The sequence below is a fragment of the Lycium barbarum genome, chromosome 6, assembly GCF_019175385.1.
Source record: "Lycium barbarum isolate Lr01 chromosome 6, ASM1917538v2, whole genome shotgun sequence".
Classification (NCBI taxonomy): Eukaryota; Viridiplantae; Streptophyta; class Magnoliopsida; order Solanales; family Solanaceae; genus Lycium; species Lycium barbarum.
The window spans coordinates 120,648,108-120,667,709 of NC_083342.1; the positions used below are offsets into that span (position 1 = coordinate 120,648,108).

The following is a 19,602-nucleotide window of genomic DNA, read 5'->3' on the forward strand; positions in this document are numbered from 1 at the left end:
AAATTCCACATCCTCATAGCTGATACTGCTTGTGCTCAAAATCTCTTCCTTTCAAGCTTCCGTTTGAAAGAGACTAGAAAAAATCAAAATTCAACTGTGCAAAAAATTATGGCCACTTGCTTACGGTTGCCTATGGCATCCTCAATTCCATGTTCTTCATCTTCATCGATGCCACTAAAACATCGTAGTTTTAACATTCGCTGTGCAGCCAATAGTTCGAAAATTCCCATGCCACCTATAAACCCTAAGGATCCATTTCTAAGTAAGCTTGCATCTGTTGCTGCAAATAATCCAGATGCACTCTTCTCGAGACCTCAAAATTCTGATATGCCGCCTTTTTTGGACATTTATGACTCACCTAAGCTCATGGCTACTCCTGCTCAGGTATATAGTTGAGTTTTTATTGTACCAGATGATTAATTGTTAGTCCTCTGTCCTATTTGTTGGCAATGTAGTGAAATAGTCTTCCTTGACCACATTTTTTTCAAATATTTTTGTTAACTATAGAAGATGTGGTGCACTCAAGGGTGTGACCTAGTGGTCAATGAAGGGGGTTGGGAATTATCAGGTCTCAGGTTCAAATTCCAGTGGATACAAAAACGCTACTCCCTCCGTCCCAATTTATATGAGGGTGTTTGACTTGACACGGAGTTTAAGAATGAAAGGGAAACTTTTGAAACTTATAGTCCAAAATAAGTCATAGATATATGTGTGGTTAGAAAGCATTTAATTAAGGGTAGTATGAGAAGTTTAAAGTTAAATTGCCACTAAATAGAAATATGTCATTCTCTTGGGATTGACCAAAAAGGAAAGAGTGTCACATAAATTGAGACGGAGGGAGCAGGTGATTTCTTTCCATCTGTTCTAGCCTTGGTGGACAGAGTTACTTGGGACTTATTGCTGGTGCGGGGTGGTAGGTATCCCGTGCAATTAGTCTAGGTGAGCAAAAGCTGGCTTGGACACCACAGTTATTACAAAAAAAGAAAAACTATAGAAGATGGCGCATCTCACGGGTTCTAACTGTACTGTAGATAAAAGCCTAATATCTAAGTGGAGAAGGATAGAAGAGTGTCCAACCATGCGCCACGGACCCTTTGGGGATTTCTCAGCTATCAAAAACTAAGGAGGAAATCTGTCAATTAGAGTACTCTGCACTTTATTATGTATTTCATAAACATGTAATTTTTTTCTTCTAAAGAATAAGAAATCTATGTCTAGATTCAGACAAGAATTGGCTGTGTTGACACTTGACAGAAGAATTTTTTATTTTTATCCATATGTTGTAGATTTTATTGGTGAATGTTTTAGAAAGAAACTGCTAGGTTGCTTATGTAGTTGGGATTCTGCTCTGAGACTGAATTCATTTGGTATGCCTTCTTCATTTCTTTTTAAGCTTTGGGATGATTTTGTTCTCCAACTTTTTAGTGTTATTAATTATATGTAAGCAAGTAGTCAAGTTTCTGGAAGCCTTTTGTGTTTAGTTTTTATTATGTTCTGATTGGTATTGTTTGGTCTGTGTTTTTGCTATGTGAATCAGGTGGAGAGATCAGTATCATACAATGAGCACAGGCCGAGGAGACCTCCACCAGACTTACCCTCTTTGTTGCTCCATGGTAGAATAATTTATATTGGCATGCCGGTATGCCATTTTCTTCTTCGTCATAATCAGATATTTTCCCAGTTACCCTGTGCTTATTAGTGATTTTTGCAACGTTTTGGCATAAGCAGGTATTTGTAATTAAAGGCTAACATTCAACTCGTTTCTACTTCCTTTGACCATCTTATTTTAGTTGGTTCTTGTGCTTTAATGCCTTGTTGTTGCTCAAACTATATACTTTCCCTGGTAAATTTTGCTGCCCTTCCACCCTTTCTCCTCACAGAAATCACATTCTTATAAACAATTATATAAATAAAGTCTCAGGTTCAAATCTCAGTAGAGGCAAAAACAATGATTTCTTCCCTTCTGTCCTAGTTGTTTGAAATCTAAAGGCTTAGTGAATCAGACGCTTCTTTGAGATGCTTGTATGGGACACTGTCGTCCCAGCATGTATAACATAGCTGTTAGATCTTCAAAGAAACTAAGTACTTTGTTTCTCCAGTGCAACCTTTCTGCATTAGTTGGGTATCTCCTGTTTGTACTGTTCCATTTTATTAACAAGGTTCTCATGCCCTATCTGCAGCCCCCAGCCCCCTTCCAAAAGAAAAGAAAAATGTGAGACGGATCTGCTACTTTAGAATACTTTACTTACATTTGTCCCATTCAACTATCCTATTTTCCTTGTTGGATTAAGCAAGATGTCTTTATTTTTCTTAAAGAGAAACAAAGTCCTGCATTCCTTTGACTATTCTGAAAAAACAACAGGCCTAAGGAAAAGGTCACAGGACCCTTATAATTATACTACAAAATATTAATTCATCAAAAGTTGACTTCATTCCACTTTGAGGATAATGCTAACATTCCCCATTGATATGTGCACTATATTTGTCATCATAGGTTCATTGCTGTAATTCTGGTGACAGGGATGATCATGATTATTGGGTTTACATCAGAAACTATGTTGTGAAAGAAACATAAACCATGTAAAAGATGATTTATTGTTATTTAATCAAGGCAACATGCCCAAATGTTTTTTGATCATACCATGTCAATGTATGTGTCTTTATTTGTTTACTTGGCTTGGAGGTACAAATGACCATCTATCTTAATTTGGTGTGCTAAAATTTTGTAGTAGGCTTAACTAGCAAAGGTCTATGTGCCTTTATAGCTGGTAAACTTTCTAAAATGGAGAAGTCAAATACAACAACAACAACATACCCAGTTGAATCCCACAGTGTGGGGTCTGGGGAGGGTTAAATGTACGCAGACCTTACCCCCACCTTGGTAGGGAAGCTGTTTCCGAAAGACCCTCGGCTCAAAAGAAAACAAGAAAACAAGGGGAGAAAAGTCAGATACCGACAGCAAATCAAAGCAATGCGAAAATGAGAAAAAAACAAGGGCAAAGAAGTCATGATAAAACAGCATGGAGAGACAAGACCCAACACATAAAAGCAGGAAACATAGGGCAATAAAAAGTAGAGCAAAGCTACGCCTACTAGTGCGACAGAAAAGCGAGACTACCTACTAGCCTTCTACCCTAATCTGAGCCCTCCACAACCTCCTATCTAAGGTCGTGTCCTCGGTAATCTGAAACAATGCCAAGTCCTGCCTAAACACCTCTCCCCAATATTTCTTTGGCCTTCCTCTACCTCTCCTAAAACCGTCCAAAGCCAACCTCTCACACCTCCGCACTGGGGCATCTATGCCTCTCCTCTTCACATGCCCAAACCATCTCAACCTCGCTTCTCGCATCTTGTCCTCCACCGATGCCACTCCCACCTTGTCCCTGATGTCCTCATTCCTGATCCTATCTCTCCTAGTGTGCCCACACATCCACCGCAGCATTCTCATTTCCGCGACTTTCATCTTCGGCACGTGAGAGTTCTTGACTGGCCAACACTCTGCCCCGTACAACAGAGTCGGTCTAACCACCACTTTGTAGAACTTGCCCAAAATGGAGAAGTCAAATGTTGTTCATTTTTTACCAAGGCTTCATATTAATTTAGTCAATTTAGAGCTGAACACTATGATACCTAGGCGTAACTGGTAAAGTTGTTGCCATGTGACCAAGAGGTCACGGGTTCGAGCCGTGGAAACAGCCTCTTGCAGAAATGCAAGGTAAGACTGCGTACAATAGACCCTTGTGGTCCGGCCCTTACCCGGACCCCGCGCATAGCGGGAGCTTAGTGCACCGGGCTGCCCTTTTAGAGCTGAACACTATGATACCTACTTGTTTTGACTATTTGGAGTTTCCATCTGATGTACTACTTTTAGTCATGCCCAAGTTTGGGCCTTTTGGGATATGTTATATGGTGCTTTGGCAATAGAGTTTTGCAAACATAAATATGTTGACGTCCTGAACTTCTAGTCTGTTTTGCAACAACTTGTGCATTGCTATTTACTATTGCAGTTCGGTAAACGTCCACTTTACTCTTCATTTCTTCATTAGCACAAACTAATCATGGTTTCTTACAGTTGGTGCCAGCAGTCACAGAGCTTGTGATTGCAGAGTTGATGTACCTACAGTGGATGGATCCTAAAGAGCCAATTTATCTGTACATAAATTCTACTGGGACTACCCGTGATGATGGTGAAACAGTGAGTTTTCATATGGGGGCATGCTGAATGCCTCTCTCTCTCTCTCTCTCTCTATACCTATAATACATCTGTTTATGTGTATTATATCTGGGGAGTGGTGCTAAGTAATGAAGTAATAGGTTTTTTTCTTTAATTATTTTCTAAGTGGCTGTTTCTGTATCTTCCATTTCTATCCTTGATATGATAAAGTGGTTTTGAAATACTCTTTGTCCAACTTTGAGCTATTTAAAGTGTTATTCTCTAACTTGCTGGCGGATATTTGATGATTGATGACGTTTAATAACAGTTAACATGGTTATGAAGATGGGCTCATGGTTTTCGCATTCTTAGGTCAATGGTCAACAATTGAACGAAACACCTTTGTATGATGACAAAATATAACGTGCCAGAATTCCGTAAAGTACTCCCTGTTAAGAGTTTTTATGAGAAAAGTTTGTTACCACGACGACTAAGGTTTTGGCTTACTCAAAAGTTTTCTGCTCTCGCACTTTATGTTGTGGTTTTGTTGATCACTTCTTCAAATTTAACATATAAACTGAAAATGAGTAGGGAGTGCCTTCATTTTAAACATGAGGCAAATAGATTGGTCTAAAGCATGAGGTGCAACAATTTTCCTGGTCCACAATTATGAACCCTTAGTAATAGAAAAATAAATATGGAACACAGTTCTCTGTGCTTGATGAGTATTTGGTGTTGGGGTTGATACTATGCTCAAATTAACCGATGTTGGGATATTTTATCAATATAGGTTGGTATGGAATCAGAAGGTTTTGCAATTTATGATGCCATGATGCAACTAAAAAACGAGGTAAGCTTTCCAACTCCTCTGTACACCAGCAAATAGTTTTTAGTTCTTGATATAAAGTGTTCCATTTTAATCTAGCAGGAGAACGTCGAATTTTGTCTTATCTAGGCCTTCTTGTCTTTAGTCAAATTTACTGGATAAGAACAAGCAACATTGGCTTTTTGACCTATGATTTTGTTTAAAGATAAGTTGGTTTTCTTTTCTTTTTTGTCTGATTGTTCTGAATCTGCATGAGAGTTTTGGCTTTTCTCAAAGTCGGTTACAGTCTTTGTGTCAAACTTAATTGGGACAATGTATAAGTAGTTGCTACCTTAATCTCCAGACGTTCAGAGGAAGCACATAACTTCATATTTACTTCTGAAAGCATAGTTCAGCCTGCTTCATTTATGATTTTTGTTAGCACTCTCAGGTTGTCAATTACCTGTGCAGATACACACTGTAGCGGTTGGGGCTGCCATAGGTCAAGCATGTCTCTTGCTTGCAGCTGGTAGTAAGGGCAAAAGGTTTATGATGCCACATTCCAAAGGTGTCAAGTTTTCTTGTTCTTTGTTTACAATTTTGACATGTATTTTATTTCATTTGCAATCTTTTTAATGATTTGTGATGTTTGGATTTATTTATATTCCAGCCATGATTCAACAGCCCCGTGCGCCATCATCTGGATTAATGGCGGCCAGCGATGTTTTCATTCGGGCAAAGGAGGTTAGTGTGATGTTCTCTTTTAGTTATCTTCCATTTAAGCTACAAAACAGATGTGTCTTCACGGTAGTGACTGGTAGAGCTTAATGCATGATGGTAAAAATTCTTTCTTAATATTTTTTCAAGTTGATAAAAATTCTTACATCAAGAATGCCAAATTTCTTAATATTTGTCAGTAACTATACACATCCAGCCAATGGGTTTTGAAAGAAAGCTCATGATATTAATCGAAATTGAAACTTTCATGGTCTTAGTTAACATGTTGCCCCATTGTTTGTTGAGTTTGGCTTAGACTGTTATAAAGTGTTCCGTTATCTCAGCATTTGTATTGCCGAGTCTGAGCTAAAGGGAGGCAAGGGGGTTCAATTGAATCCCCATCACCAAAAAGTTGTACCGCAAAAATCGAGCTAAAATGATTTTTTCCTGTTATATATGAATTGTTGAATCCCCTTGATAGAAGGGAAGGTTCCAGTGTAGTGGCAAGGGTGGGGGTGGGGGGGGGGGGATCCAAAGATTGCTTTGAATCTTTTGTTTATATGTGTGTCTGATGAATACGTGCGAAGGTTGTGACTTACTTGTTCTAGAAATAAAGAACATACAATTGATTGTTAAGTACGTAATTATTAAATTGTTAAAAGGTAAACTACTACTATAGTTAAGGGTATTCTAGTCAGTTTTTTTGATTGTTGGTATTTTAGTCAATTATGGCCTATTCAAATTTCTATAGCATGTTCAGTGTAGACAATTCCCACAGGATGGTGTATGTTCTCAAAATAAATCCATCTCAATGACAAACTGAACTACCCTGGATGAGTTCATCACAAGCTGTCTTATTTACGCATGAGCTCTTACTTTGTGAACCTGAATATATTCTAATGGGATTGATCAGCTGACTATTCTCTTTTGCAGGTAATCATAAACAGAGACACCCTTGTCAAGCTTTTGGCTAAACATACTGACAATGTAAGTAGGGGATATTTCTTGCTTGTTGTCCATTTGTAATCAAACAGAAGGCATAATAGCATCTGTTGTATCTTACCAGTCGGAAGAGACTGTTGCCAATGCGATGAGAAGACCATTTTACATGGATTCTACCAGAGCTAAAGAATTTGGCGTCATCGATAAGGTAAATAAATTCATTATCATGTCAACTATGTCATGTCTTAATTTTCTTCTGAAGTTGTTCGAGGTGCTAAAGGTTTATAGGTGGCTTTTCTTACTAACGCCAGTTCTTGTGTTTCAGATTCTTTGGCGTGGCCAGGAGCAGATTATGGCAGATGTTGCTGCCCCAGATGTGTGGGACAAGAATGCAGGCATTAGAGTTGCTGATGCTATTTAGGTTCTTCCAAGATGATATATAATCTGATGGTATTCTCTTTTCCTATTTGTCTTTTCAGTAGGTAAATGTGGGTTAATAACACATCAAACAAAAAATAAAATTAGGTTTATATATAAACTAGGATCTAGGGGCAGTGCGTTCGCACGATGTTTTGGCCCTTATGTAATTGCCATCCACTGTCCAAATGTTCAGTCTTGGGTGTGCGCTCGGTGTTAAGAGTCCTACCTTGGTTGAGGGTATGAGTTATAATTTCTTTATGTGGTTTTTGGGTAATTTTCACCTCTTGATTTAGCTTTTGGATTGAGTTAATCCTTGATCAATTTTTCTTCACAATAGCATCAGAGCCTGTACAATCTCAATACAGACTTAAGCAACTTCAAGTACTCGCTTGGCAGCCGGCCTTCCTCTCTTGGCTGTTGGAACTGTTCATCTCTTCAACGGATGTTGTATCTTTTATCATTTTTCACATGGTATAAGAGCCTCTACGTTTTGCCTGCCAACAGAGCCTGGCCGTATGCTGTGTACCAGGCTAATGATTTTCTTCTTCTATTTTTTTTTAAACTGGTAATTGTGTATTCCTCAGCATTTAGGACATGCTGGCGACCTTCAAAAAGTGTTACAGCACAAGCGTAAACAAGGAAATAGAAATACTTACAGAGATTTTAATAAATCTACAAACTGATCTATATCTTCTAATCCTATTTCTTTACACCAAAAGTAGATTCGACTTTCTGAATGGAATTGGATTTATCTTTAAAACATCTCCCATTCCTCTCCCTCCAAACTGTCCACCATATGCAGTGTGGTATTATCCTCCTCCATTTCTTCCCACTTTTACTGCCTCCCTTCTTCATCCAACCACTAAGCGAGTCTGCAGTGTGTTCAGGCATAGTCCATTTTGTCTGTGTCATGTTGAGAAATAAGGACCACAATTGTGCAGTGAATTTGCAATGTAGAAATATATGCTTGTTGGTTTCATCTGTTTCATTGCACAAGAAACATCTGGAAACTATGATGGCACCTTTTCTCTTTAAAACTTCATGTGTCAAACAAGCCCTCCTTGCCACCAACTATGTGAAGCATTTCACCTTGTTTGGAGCTGGGCACTTCCATAAGTTTCTCATAGCTTTGGCTGCTCTCTATTCTGCAGATTGCACTCCCTTTTGTAATCCCTGTTTACTGAGAATTTCCCATCACTATTGCGCCTCCATCTCAGGGAGTCTGGTTCAGTGTTGGTACCATTGAAATCACCAATTATGCTTAACAGGTTGGCCACCCTTTCCAACTCCCAATCATTCAACAGTCTTCTGAAAGTCATGTTCCAGCGCTGTGCACTCTAAATCTCATCTATTGTGCTCTCTGGATTATTGCATAGAATAAACAAATCATGGAAATTCTTCTTTCCTGGTGTTCGACACTCCTCTTCTTGGCGACCTTCCTCTCTCTGCTATCGGTGCCCGCTTATCTGTCCAATGATTGTATAGGCATTCTCTCTGTACGGAGACTGGCGTTGTTCATCTATATAACAACCAATGCTACTCATCTTTACTGCGGCCAGCAATCTCTTCTCTAAACTTTGTATTTCTTGTCATTGATTCACCAATCGAAATTATGTTAATAGTGTCAGAAATTTTGCAGAACCATACATCTTTCTAGGGACTGAAAAAAAAAAAATAGATTTCCATGTGTAGTACAGGAATCACTTTCTATCGTTGTGCAATTGCCAATGACCAGAGGGAGAACTCTATTTTTTTTGACAAGGGAACCCGCAGCGGCTACCCTTCGGGTGCGCACAAGGTGAACTCCGCTCATTTGCAATAGCTCTCAAACCACACAGGAGAGATAACCTGCATTAGGCAAGCCCCGTGCGACCAATTCAACCCAGAAAGCAAATCCCCTCTCGAAACTGAGATCTCCATTATGGAAGCCCTATGCTCAACCAGCTGAGCCACCCTTGCGGGTACCAGAGGGAGAACTCTAGCACTATCTTTGTGCAACTGCCAATGACTGACGACTCATTAGAGGACGAATTCTAGCAGGATTTTTCCTTTTGATGATTGTGCATTATTCTTAAGGAAATCATGGTGGCAATCTGTTTGGTTTTGAAAATAACCTAACTCAAGTTGTTTTTTCCACTTTGCGTTTGAAAGAGTGTGTTGAATGTTGAGAGAAAAAGTTAATAGTGTTTAGATGCATGGAACTTAAATGAAGAACATATTGTAAATATTATATGGGATACTTTAAGATATTCTGTAATTAAGTATTCAATACTCCCTCCGGATCAAAAAGAGTGTCCACTTAGCCATTTGCACATCCCTTAATACGTACTCCTAGAAAAAAATAGGTAATTTGACTAAACTGTCCTTAATTAAATAGGTATTGGGATTTGATCACATAACACTTAATAGGGGCAAATCTGGAAAGATAAGGTTAGTTCTTTCTTGATGTGATAAGTGAACACTCTTTTTGACCCAAGAAAAAAAGGCTAAGTGGACACTCTTTTAGATCCGGAGGGAGTAGTTACATACCATATTAGAAATAAAGATTATTACCTTCTATGTTGTCCGTTGCCCCTTCCTATATGTGGAGCTTCACTTGTACATTGTTGATCGACTAATCCGAATGTTGATACTCAAAAAGGTAATTTCTTCTCATCTATTTGAGCCTTGGTGGGTAAAGTTATCCGGTGCCTTTGCTGGTGGGAGGTAGCATGTACATGGTGGACTAGCCGAGGTGTGCACAAGCTTGGCCCAGGCACCATACCATTAAAAAATGATTATACACGAATGTTATTCTCCATCCTGTTTTACTGTTGCATGAGGGATTCGTGGAAGCATTTAGTTTTTCGCTTTTCTAGTTTTTAGTGTTAATGAGTCAAGTTTATACGTTTTCTTTGGTTTATTAGGTATCATACACTGCGTTCAGTAGCAAATATCTTTTGGAGAAGCAGCTATCCTGCTCAGCTGTTTTAGAGACTTTATGATCCTATTAAGCTCTTCTAGCTATTCATTGGCAGGGAATATTGATGGAAGCGTTTCAACCATCAAGGAGTTCATTTCACAAGAAAAGAGTTACCGAATGAGAGAGAATTCTGCTTTGAGCAAGTCCTGAAATGGACGCACTTGCTGTAGCTCTCCAAGATTATACAGTGTTATGGTGGGATATTTGCTCATAGCAACCAAGAATAGGGTTCTAGCTTGGATAAAAAGCTTTGTACACAACATGTTATTGTCGTTTTCTGAATTTGTGAGTTAGACCATTATTATCTCATGGCCCCTTTACTGACTAGATTCCTCGGTGACAAATTTTTCTTTTGGTATATGAAGTTTTATGTTGTCATCTTATAACAGCTTTTTGCCCCGCAACAACAACAATAATAACATACTCAAGGCTCGTTTGGTACAAGGGGTAAGGATAAATATTATATTTGAGATGAATTCATTCCACGTTTGGTTGAGATAAAATGATGGTATAACTAATCTTGGGATTGTACTGTTTTTTTATCCCTGTGGGTGGGTGGAATAACTAATTTCGGGATTACTAATCTCAGGATAAGTTATTCTGGGATAACTTGTTTCCAACCAGACAGCCCTGTGATCGGTCTGGAGAGGGTAGAGTGTACTAGAGAATGTTTTTTGCGAGGCAACAAATAAGAATTTATTCACGTTTCTATCTGGTATTTTTTCCTTGAGTAGTTTGAAAGGTCATCTCGTGGAGTACTGTGAAAAACTTTTGTGGCTATAAGTTGTCAAGAAGTCGAGACTTAATAATGCACTGTCATTAAATAGACACTGTCAATATACTCTAAATTCGTATGTTAGAGCAAAACTTAAAAGATCAAACTGTTTAGTGCATACTCGAGGGATTGTTTTAAATCTACCCTCAAATATCAGAGACCATTTTTATCATTTCCTCAAGAAAAATACTCCATGAAAGAAAAGAGAGGTTATTTCCAAATTCTACACACACTTCTGGAGGTTTAGTTCAGTCTCACTCAAGACCAAAGAAAAATTTACTGTCTACTGTCTGACCATTTACCGTAACAAACTATACAAAAGCGCACAGAAATCATATAGTAGCATTTTGTAAATGTAAATTGTAATCATCTAAGCACGATCTTTGTATATTTCTTTAATCTATAATATAATTTTGCCCCCCAAAAGATCAAGAGAAAAAAGGATCTAGGAGGTCGCATGGGCAATTAATGTACTACTAGTGTAAAATCTAAAATCCACATATCTCAATTGAAAGCCAATGCGATTAGTGGGTTGACTCCAATTTTCTGAGGGGAGAAGAAAGATGAGGCAACCATTATTCTCTTTAAAATTCGCCTTCTTCTTCTCTCTTTCACTCGCCGCTTCATACACTGCCACTTGCACTTCCTATCGCATACTCAAACTACCCGTACCCAAGGCCTCATGCTCCGATTTGCTTGCTCTGTTGGGCCCACCTCAACAAGCCTTATCTGTAAACTCTCAAGAGGCGCGCCAACTCCAATCTTGCTTCAAATTCCTCGTCCCTTTTTCTCCGGCTTCAAATAGACGATCGTTGAGTAATGGAAGAAGGAGTATAAGTGAAGAGAATGAGCTTATTTGGTGGCCCCCGGCCCCCGTGATGGAGCTCGCTCGGCTTGCCGTTGATTCTGGTGGTGATACTGCCTCTATTCAAAGGACTCTTGATCCAACTGTCATACCTGTCAGTTTTCATCTTAATCTACTTTGATTTAACTCACATTATTTAGGGGTCGTTACGTATGTTCGATATCCCTTATTTGGTTACCAATTGTGGGATAAGTTATCCCAGGATTTGACATAGTACAGGAATGTCCTTGCCAGATGGTGGAATAATAGTATCAAGATTAGTTATCCACTAATCCCTACATAAAACAACACAACAACAATATAACCAGTGTAATCCCACAAGCGCAGACCTTACCCCTACCTTATAAAGGTAGAGAGACTGTTTCTGAAAGACCCTCGGCTCACCTAGATAAAACAATGAAAATGACAAAACTATCCTTGAGGTCTCTCAACCCCTTTTTTCTACTAAATAAAGGTGGAGGGTATTTTTGTAAACAAATATCTTCTTCTTAGAAATTATGCAATGCATGTTATTTTTAAAATAACAAACCAAACAGTCAATAATAAATAATCCTAGTATGACTAATCTCAACATTACTTGTCTTCAAACCAAACGACCCCTTACAGTATAATTTAACCAGTTACCACTTGTTACTTACCATATCACTTTGACTAACTATGCATGTTTACGGTTGGGAATTACTTGTAATTAGATTTTAAGACTTTTGTGTAAATTAGATAAGACATTTGTTCATTTGTTTCATTGCAAAAGCAAATCCAATTATTTCAGCTCATTGTATACAGTGCATGATGTTGTGATCAAGATTTCCTTGAGGATAATCTATTATTGCTCTTTGAAGCTAATTGTTCAATTTTTGTTTCCATAGTAGAAACAACATAAAAGGAGAACTAGGAAAAGTAATCAGATATATTAAACTGAGCATGCTGTTATCTCGTTCTTGTTTCAAATTGCTAGTGACAAATGAGTTACCGGTTTCAAAAATTGCTAGTAACAAATGTGTAACACATCATTTCACAAAGCTGAACAGTTTTGAAAGGTGTTAGTATAGTGATTTAAGTAAATGAAACAGGTTATAGAAGTGCCAAGTGCAATGGAAAACTCAAAATATACGAAACAAATAACTGAGTAGTGAGACTTCCAGAAACCTTGATTTGGAGGAAGACAATGGATAACTGCAAAAATTCAAAAAGCGGATATAGGGATGGCAATGAGGCAGGCTAAGGACTTAAACTTTAGCAGGGCAGGGCGGGTAAGGGACCTAATCTAGCAAATTTGGTAATTGAGAATTGGGATGACATGAGGACATAAGCGTGCATGGAGGTGCATGCATTTTTGGGCTTTTTATAATGCCTTAGTGGCCTCTTGACAAGGAGAGTTGATCACCATTCACATATTATATTAATGTAGCTGGAATGTTAATTGGTGCACTGTACTATATTATTAAGATGTACTCAAAATATCTTACCTATAACTTGTGTTAAGAATGAATTTCAGAGGGAAAAAGAGAGACACTATTAGCTTGTATGTCAATCTAAAAATTTTAAGATTAGCCTATACTCATAGGGAGATACAAATAACTGTGAAGTGTAAATGTTTAAAGAACGTGATCCGGAGGTAAAGGGTGGGTAACTGCAAAAATTCAAAAAGTAGATGCAAGAAGTGGAAAGGAAAAAACTAAGGTTGTCTGGTGTAGGCTACAAAATGTATATGATGTGCACAAGATGGCAGATTTCATTAGCTCATTCGAGGAGTAACTTTTGTATAGAAGAGGTCCTTCTTTTGTTCTTTGTAAAAGGCACAACTTGTATATACGCTAATACGAGGCACCACCTTATTGCTGGCAGTATATTATTAAGGTTTGCTGGCAGTATATTGTCATTAGTCCTTACTAATAAAAAAAAAATGGAGAAGTTAAGGTTGTGCATTATTTGCCTCTGGCAACACTAACTCAGGGCTACATACCTATTATAATTCTATAAAGAACTGCAAAACAAATAGTTCTAGCTTTTATCTTCTTATGTCATGAAAGCATTTGTGTCGAAGTTTGTAAACAGATAAATGATAAATGCACAAGGATATGTACATTTTTGGCCTTTCATAATGCCTCGGGTGGCTGCATCACAAAGAGGTGTTGATCATCATTCACATACTAACATTGTTGGAAATTTAATTGGTGCATTCTTTGTACAATATTGTTAACTTGAGTAAGGATCGAATTTCAGAGGGCAAAAAATAGACAGTTTTAGCCCGTGATGTCCATCTAAAAACTTTGTGGATGGCCCTTACTAATAGGGTCTCTAAGTCACTAGCAATTTATTGAAGTGCTTCCTCTTTCAATTGTCTTCCTCAGCTAAATTTGACAGTAAGTGCATCCTCTTCAATGTGTAGGTTCCTGACATTGAAGGATCAAAGGAAGACAGATGTGAACTTACTAGAACTCCTTATGGGAGACTTTTTATTAATGAGGTCAGCATTAAAATGGAACTTCTAGATCCTCTTGAAATGAGGATTTCTGGTTAACGGTTGATGTTTAATTCAATTGTTGTTTTGTAGGAGATAAATTCATACCTTGAACTTTTGTTTGAAATGATTGTTGCTCGGGGACCTAGTGTAGGGCTGAATGTATCATTGTCGCGCTTTGACTTCTTTCATGGTCATGTCTTTCTTGCGAGAGACTCTGGAAGGCTTGGGATTTTGTAAGTTGACATGCCCTTCACCATCTTGTGCACACATCAGACAAATGGTGCTTCTGTTGCTTGAGTGTTCCACAAAATTCAGGACCTAAGAACTCTTCATTGTAAATGACCAAGCAAATGCAATCAGTTTGCACTTAATTATTTGGCTAATCGGATATTTGGAAGGATATTTTTTTCTTTCAAGTGTTTCTTTTGCTTCTTCCGTTGGTAAATAATAAAATGAAACTAGGATGAGAGAAAACTGGAGAATATAGTGATCCCAACTTGTGTATGATTTAAGCGCAATTGTTCTTTCGTTGTTGTCTTGTGTGTGTGAGATGCTCGTGACTCAAAGGTGCAAACACTTTTCCAGGTTCCATGCTAAGGAGTATCCAGCATATGATAAGGAAGTCTTCCCTTGCAACATGGGCTACTGCCAAATAGGTACGTCAGCATCTTAACCGCTTCCTTTGAGATCAACTGAATGTTCAGAATTGGATTTTCTCAAACTTTATTTACCAGCAACAGTCTTCAACCCATCAATGTTTCTAACCTTGCAAATTTTTGGTATTAATATTATTATTATTAAAAAGACAATAATGATGTTCTTTATACTCATCTTAGGTTTTATTGATCTCAGGATCTAACGTCTCTTATGATGATTCAATGAATTTGCGAAATATATTGTGGCTAGCTCCATTAGCTAGCAACTCCACAAAAGAATGGTTAGCACCAGGTATGTGTCTTTGATGTGCCTAGATGACCCATTCCCTAAAAAGAGAAAAAGAAGTAGTTCTCAAATTACAATTGTAGTGGAATGTTTCCCAGTGCAGTGTACTTTTCTGCCCAGACCATGTCAAAGATGCAGAAGCATCTGTCTACAACTTGCATTCTCTTATTTGACCTCTTTTCTTCTTTTTTGTCTTTTTTTTGGGGGTGTGGGGTGTGGGGTGTGGGGTGTGGGGTGTGGGGGTGGGATGTAAAGTGGACATTATGATTGTAGGATCTTAGTTCTAATGGAGTTGATCAACTATATGACTCAATCCAAGCTAATCGGATCAGCTTAAACTTGAAGTAGTTTCTTACAGCAGCAGAAATGCAGCTATAGCCTATAGTTAGGAGTTTAACGTGTTACCAAGATTCTTCAGCAAGATATGGGGCTGTTGATGAACACTGTTCTGGCATGTATCACAGGGATAAGAGCGTTCACATATCACCTAAATTTCCTCTTGTTTCCCGTTTGCGTCTTTGACAAACAAAGTCACTGTGAGGAACTTTTCTTTATTTTGTAATAAACCCTTTGAGTGTTCTTTGGCTAAAGTAGCGGACATGATGGTGAATTTCTAAAGAAAGGTGACCCCGTCGCTAGAACTAATAGCCTGTTTGGATGGGCTTATGCCTATAAGCTAAAAATAGCTTATAAGCTAAAAACAATAAGTTGGGGTAGTCTAACTTATTTTTTTTGGCTTATAAGTTGTTTTCAGCTTATAAGCTGCTTTAGATAAGCTAAGTCAAATGGGCCCAATTATTTTTTTGAGCTTATTTTAAGCACAAAATGACTTTAAGCTGGCCAGCCAAACACTTAAAAAAGCTTAAAACAGCTTATAAGCAACTTATAAGCCAATCCAAACGGGCTCTAAGTGATTTGTCCATATCCCCTTTTCTGGAATTTCAGAAATATCTACTAATGTTCCTTCATAGATCTTTCTTAGCAGGGTTCCACATCTCTTTTTAGCTTTCCTTATGTTTGGCCATGTTTCTCGAGTATTATTTTTCTCAGTATCTTGACAAAATTCTCCAACTACAAAGCTTCATAGAGCAGAGGAAGGTCGGCTGTTAAATACTTGTCTTGATAAGTAACTATAAACTGAGCATGGTTTGTCTTCAAGAAAATAGAGTCACTTTATAAATACAGTAAGGTGCTAGATTGCTGAAAGTTGTGAAAGATATAAGGGCTTTCAGTCTTAAGTTGTAATGAATGTGTTACTGCTAACATGAGATGCTTTGTGCACCGTACTGTCCTTTAGTTCCTAAACCAACTTTTACTTTGGATCCCTTTTCACTTTTCTTCAGATTACTAATTTCCTTTTGTTTTTGAAGACACGTTGGTGGAGGGTCTTTCTAACTCCCAGGGGAGATCAGTGAGGTGTCTTATCGGATAAAAAGACATGGTAGACACCTCTATCAATTTGTCTAATTGTCTTTCTGTGGTTGGCAAAAGTTTAGTCGTAAAGAACTTTGTGTTACTTTTTGACTTTGTGAACAATCAATGACGTCTTTAATGACTTAGAGCCCCTGCTTGTTGGGTTCTATGACATTCACCTTTTTATGTTGAGTTACACTTCAGTACTCTTGAGGGGGAGCGGTAGGTCAGCAGAGGCAAGTTCCGGGTTCAGTTGAATGAGAGCAAATGGTGAAGATGGACAGTATCATAACGAAAAAGTTCTCAATGTTATTTGGGCTTCAAGTAAACCACTGTTCAATTAGGTTATATTACCTAGTCGGAAAAGGGCCAAAATTACCCTGAACTTTGGAAAATAGTTCATCCATACCCTTCGTTATACTTTAGGGCCAATTATACCCTTACCGTTATACTATGAGGTCAATTATACCCTTATGTCTAACAGCTGCCACGTGACATCATCCCAGCCCTTCAAAATTATTTTCCCCTCAAATAATTTTTTACCCACTAAAATAACCCAACCCGATCCGATCCGAATTTTTTTTTTCCAGCCAAAGTGATACGGACTCAACCCATTACCCCTTGGCTAGAAAAAAAATTTCGGGTCGGGTTGGGTTATTTTAGTGGGTAAAAAATAATTTTGAAGGGTATGTCACGTGGCAGCTGTTAGACATAAGGGTATAATTGACCCCATAGTATAACGGTAAGGGTATAATTGATCCTAAAGTATAACGAAGGGTATGGATGAACTATTTTCCAAAGTTCAGGGTAATTTTGGCCCTTTTCCGTTACCTAGTTCAAGCTACCCAAAAAAAAAAAAAAGATCTAATTGGATAACAATTAACATCCTGGTGATCTGTAAGAATGATTATCGATGATAATCAGGATTAGTTGGAAAAAGATAGAGCGATGAAACCGTTATGGTTAAAAGTCTCCTGTTTACCTTGTGACTTCTGTTTTCGGAAATTCATGTTGACAGGAGTCCTAGTTGTCTTGGATGCACATCCAACTGGAATCATATACAAGGACCTCATACCCGAGTATGTTCACATTGCCAGGACCCTCTATGAAGGTCTGAATTTGATTTATCTTTGAATCAACAATTCAAAGTTAACCTTGTCATTTCTTTATCAAAAAAAAAAAAAAAAGGGTTAACCCTGTCATGAAAACTTGTGGAAATAAATTCTGATACAATCAGTTGCTGTCCGCCAGATGATTTTGGGGACGTTGCTTTTGACGTTAACTACCTAAACACAGGAGGTGAAACACCCAAGTTCCAAATTTTCATTTGCTAATCTCTTTGGGAAGGTTCAGGTATGTCAATTCAGTTTCACGAAGTGAGATTCCATATGCTCTATAGATATTGCTTATCAACGTCATGGAATTTCTCTGCCTGAATCAAAATGCATCTTTGAAATGTTTACTACGCCTGCAGCTGCTATCAGTAGTTGATTCTAGCGCATTCAAGTGGATGGTTGCTTGGAAAAAGGATATCTGACGAAGATTTTACTGTTGGAATTGAAAGTCTTAAAGTCATTTAGTTTGTGAAGGGGCAATCTTTTTGGCAGAATATCCTCTCCCGATTATACTATGAAGCTTGGACAATGAAACGATTAGCGTACGACTTATGAGTTCCCGATTGAGTAGCTTTTGTCTATGCCACTGACTTATAATAAGAAATCCATTAAATTTCTATAAATATTTTACTTGAACCTAGGTATTGTTATAATATTAATTTGAGGTTTTTTAAGAATCTATAAACTGCAAATCCTGGATCTCGTGTTTGTAATTGAATATTGTATTTCAAAAAGGTCATTAGTCAAAAGGGTTTTCAGTCTGTTGTCTCTTAGCTGTTGTGAACTAATTTTCCTTATGGTAGTGTAAAGCCGTAGATGTAGTGTTCAAATCAATTTAACTTATATGTTTAACTTCTGTTCTGCCAAAGAAAGCAATCCTGTAAATTACACAGATCTAATTTGTTGTTTCTTATGAGTTGCATGGGTACATGGGAGAAAAGCAATTGGTTTTGTTTTGGGGAGGGGGGGGGGGGGGGGGGGGGGTGGTTGGGAATATGACAGAATTGAGAAATCTTAAAAAAAAAATAAAAAAATGGAAGAGTATTGAATTCTAAGCAACCTAGATCGTTAAACCCAAAACCTTAAAGATTTTAAAAACTGTTATTAGGACATGCTTTTTGTTATCAAAGAAAAAAAGAGAGGAACTTTCGCGAATATGTAAGAAATCCAGGTGATTGTTCTAGAATAGGAATGACTGGTGTCTGACTAGACTTAAAATGAGAGAAATTTTATTTGGGAAAATAACACTCTATTGCATTTTGGGTAAAGTATTTATCCGAAATGGCCATAGTTTTTTTTTTTTACATTTTGTAGCCTTCATCCCATTTTTTTTTAAATAATTATAAAACACATACATTATGTTACACTTTTAACACTATATAAATACTGTATAACACTGTAGAAGTGTGTATAAATAACTCTTCTACGTTAATATACATTTTTATACAAGATTTATACATTATCTACAGTAGGTGTATAAAGTTATATATTGTTGTATAAAATTATACATTGTTGTATAATGTTGTATATACAAGCTGTGGCCATAATTTGTTGGGTCATAGGTTTGTAATTTAAAAATATGGCTATGCAAATATAATTTTGTGTGCTAAATTATACATTACTGTAATTCCTATATCTCCCTCTCACACAATTGACTCAGTTGTGTGAGATGTCTTTTTTTTTTTTTAAATTTCTATACATAAAACTTCCATAAACTTTGGTTTATCAATTTGTATAAACTGAAAAAAAGTTTTATACAACTTGCATTAATTTATTAGTCGTAAAAGAAAAAAATTCATTAAATTGATTTCAATATTATACATCAATTATTAAAGCAGCTCCAATTTGTGTAGTCGCCGCCACGTAGACTCTTGGACCCACAATAGATATTTAAGGAACTCCCAATATTATCCGTTTTAGAGCCTGTTTGGAAGTTTATGCCCGCAAGCTAGCAGCTTATAAGCTAAAAAAAATAAATTAGGTAGTCTAGTTTATTTTTTTAACTTATAAGCTAAGTTAAATGGGCTCA

The 19,602-nt window shown here is 37.5% G+C and overlaps 2 protein-coding genes across 6 annotated transcripts; both read left to right on the plus strand.

Annotated features, from left to right (window-relative positions):
- LOC132645962 (ATP-dependent Clp protease proteolytic subunit-related protein 3, chloroplastic) lies at window positions 1-10,385 on the plus strand. 3 transcript variants are annotated; one of them, XM_060363254.1, is made up of 10 exons: window positions 1-384; window positions 1,538-1,639; window positions 4,073-4,195; window positions 4,944-5,003; window positions 5,430-5,526; window positions 5,629-5,702; window positions 6,609-6,662; window positions 6,742-6,825; window positions 6,943-7,067; window positions 9,944-10,385. In XM_060363254.1, the coding sequence occupies exons 1-9, from the start codon at window positions 109-111 to the stop codon at window positions 7,036-7,038; spliced, it is 966 nt and encodes a 321-aa protein (XP_060219237.1). In that variant the 5' UTR covers window positions 1-108; the 3' UTR covers window positions 7,039-7,067; window positions 9,944-10,385. The 3 variants fall into 3 exon arrangements, with proteins under 3 accessions (XP_060219237.1, XP_060219238.1, XP_060219236.1); XM_060363255.1 differs by having other exon boundaries at window positions 10,041-10,385; XM_060363253.1 differs by having other exon boundaries at window positions 2-384; window positions 10,055-10,385.
- A 583-nt stretch (window positions 10,386-10,968) lies between these two features.
- LOC132645963 (uncharacterized) lies at window positions 10,969-18,346 on the plus strand. 3 transcript variants are annotated; one of them, XM_060363256.1, is made up of 8 exons: window positions 10,990-11,733; window positions 14,029-14,106; window positions 14,194-14,336; window positions 14,689-14,759; window positions 14,956-15,051; window positions 17,477-17,569; window positions 17,710-17,811; window positions 17,933-18,346. In XM_060363256.1, exons 1-7 carry the CDS (start codon window positions 11,338-11,340, stop codon window positions 17,790-17,792), a joined length of 960 nt encoding a protein of 319 aa, XP_060219239.1. In that variant the 5' UTR covers window positions 10,990-11,337; the 3' UTR covers window positions 17,793-17,811; window positions 17,933-18,346. The 3 variants fall into 3 exon arrangements, with proteins under 3 accessions (XP_060219241.1, XP_060219240.1, XP_060219239.1); XM_060363258.1 differs by lacking the exons at window positions 17,710-17,811; window positions 17,933-18,346 and adding an exon at window positions 16,416-16,486 and having other exon boundaries at window positions 10,969-11,733; window positions 17,477-17,555; XM_060363257.1 differs by lacking the exons at window positions 17,710-17,811; window positions 17,933-18,346 and having other exon boundaries at window positions 10,970-11,733; window positions 16,416-17,555.
- Window positions 18,347-19,602: the final 1,256 nt, after the last annotated feature.

What these genes read in the sequence shown, in the direction of transcription:
- LOC132645962 (XM_060363254.1), top strand. Translation starts at nt 109, where the DNA reads ATGGCCACTTGCTTACGGTTGCCTATGGCATCCTCAATTCCATGTTCT. An exon ending in TATGATGCCACATTCCAAAG is followed by an intron (nt 5,527 to 5,628) that starts GTGTCAAGTTTT and finishes TTTATATTCCAG; the next exon opens with CCATGATTCAACAGCCCCGT. An exon ending in TTTTCATTCGGGCAAAGGAG is followed by an intron (nt 5,703 to 6,608) that starts GTTAGTGTGATG and finishes TCTCTTTTGCAG; the next exon opens with GTAATCATAAACAGAGACAC.
- LOC132645963 (XM_060363256.1), top strand. Translation starts at nt 11,338, where the DNA reads ATGAGGCAACCATTATTCTCTTTAAAATTCGCCTTCTTCTTCTCTCTT. An exon ending in TTGATCCAACTGTCATACCT is followed by an intron (nt 11,734 to 14,028) that starts GTCAGTTTTCAT and finishes TTCAATGTGTAG; the next exon opens with GTTCCTGACATTGAAGGATC. An exon ending in GGAGACTTTTTATTAATGAG is followed by an intron (nt 14,107 to 14,193) that starts GTCAGCATTAAA and finishes GTTGTTTTGTAG; the next exon opens with GAGATAAATTCATACCTTGA.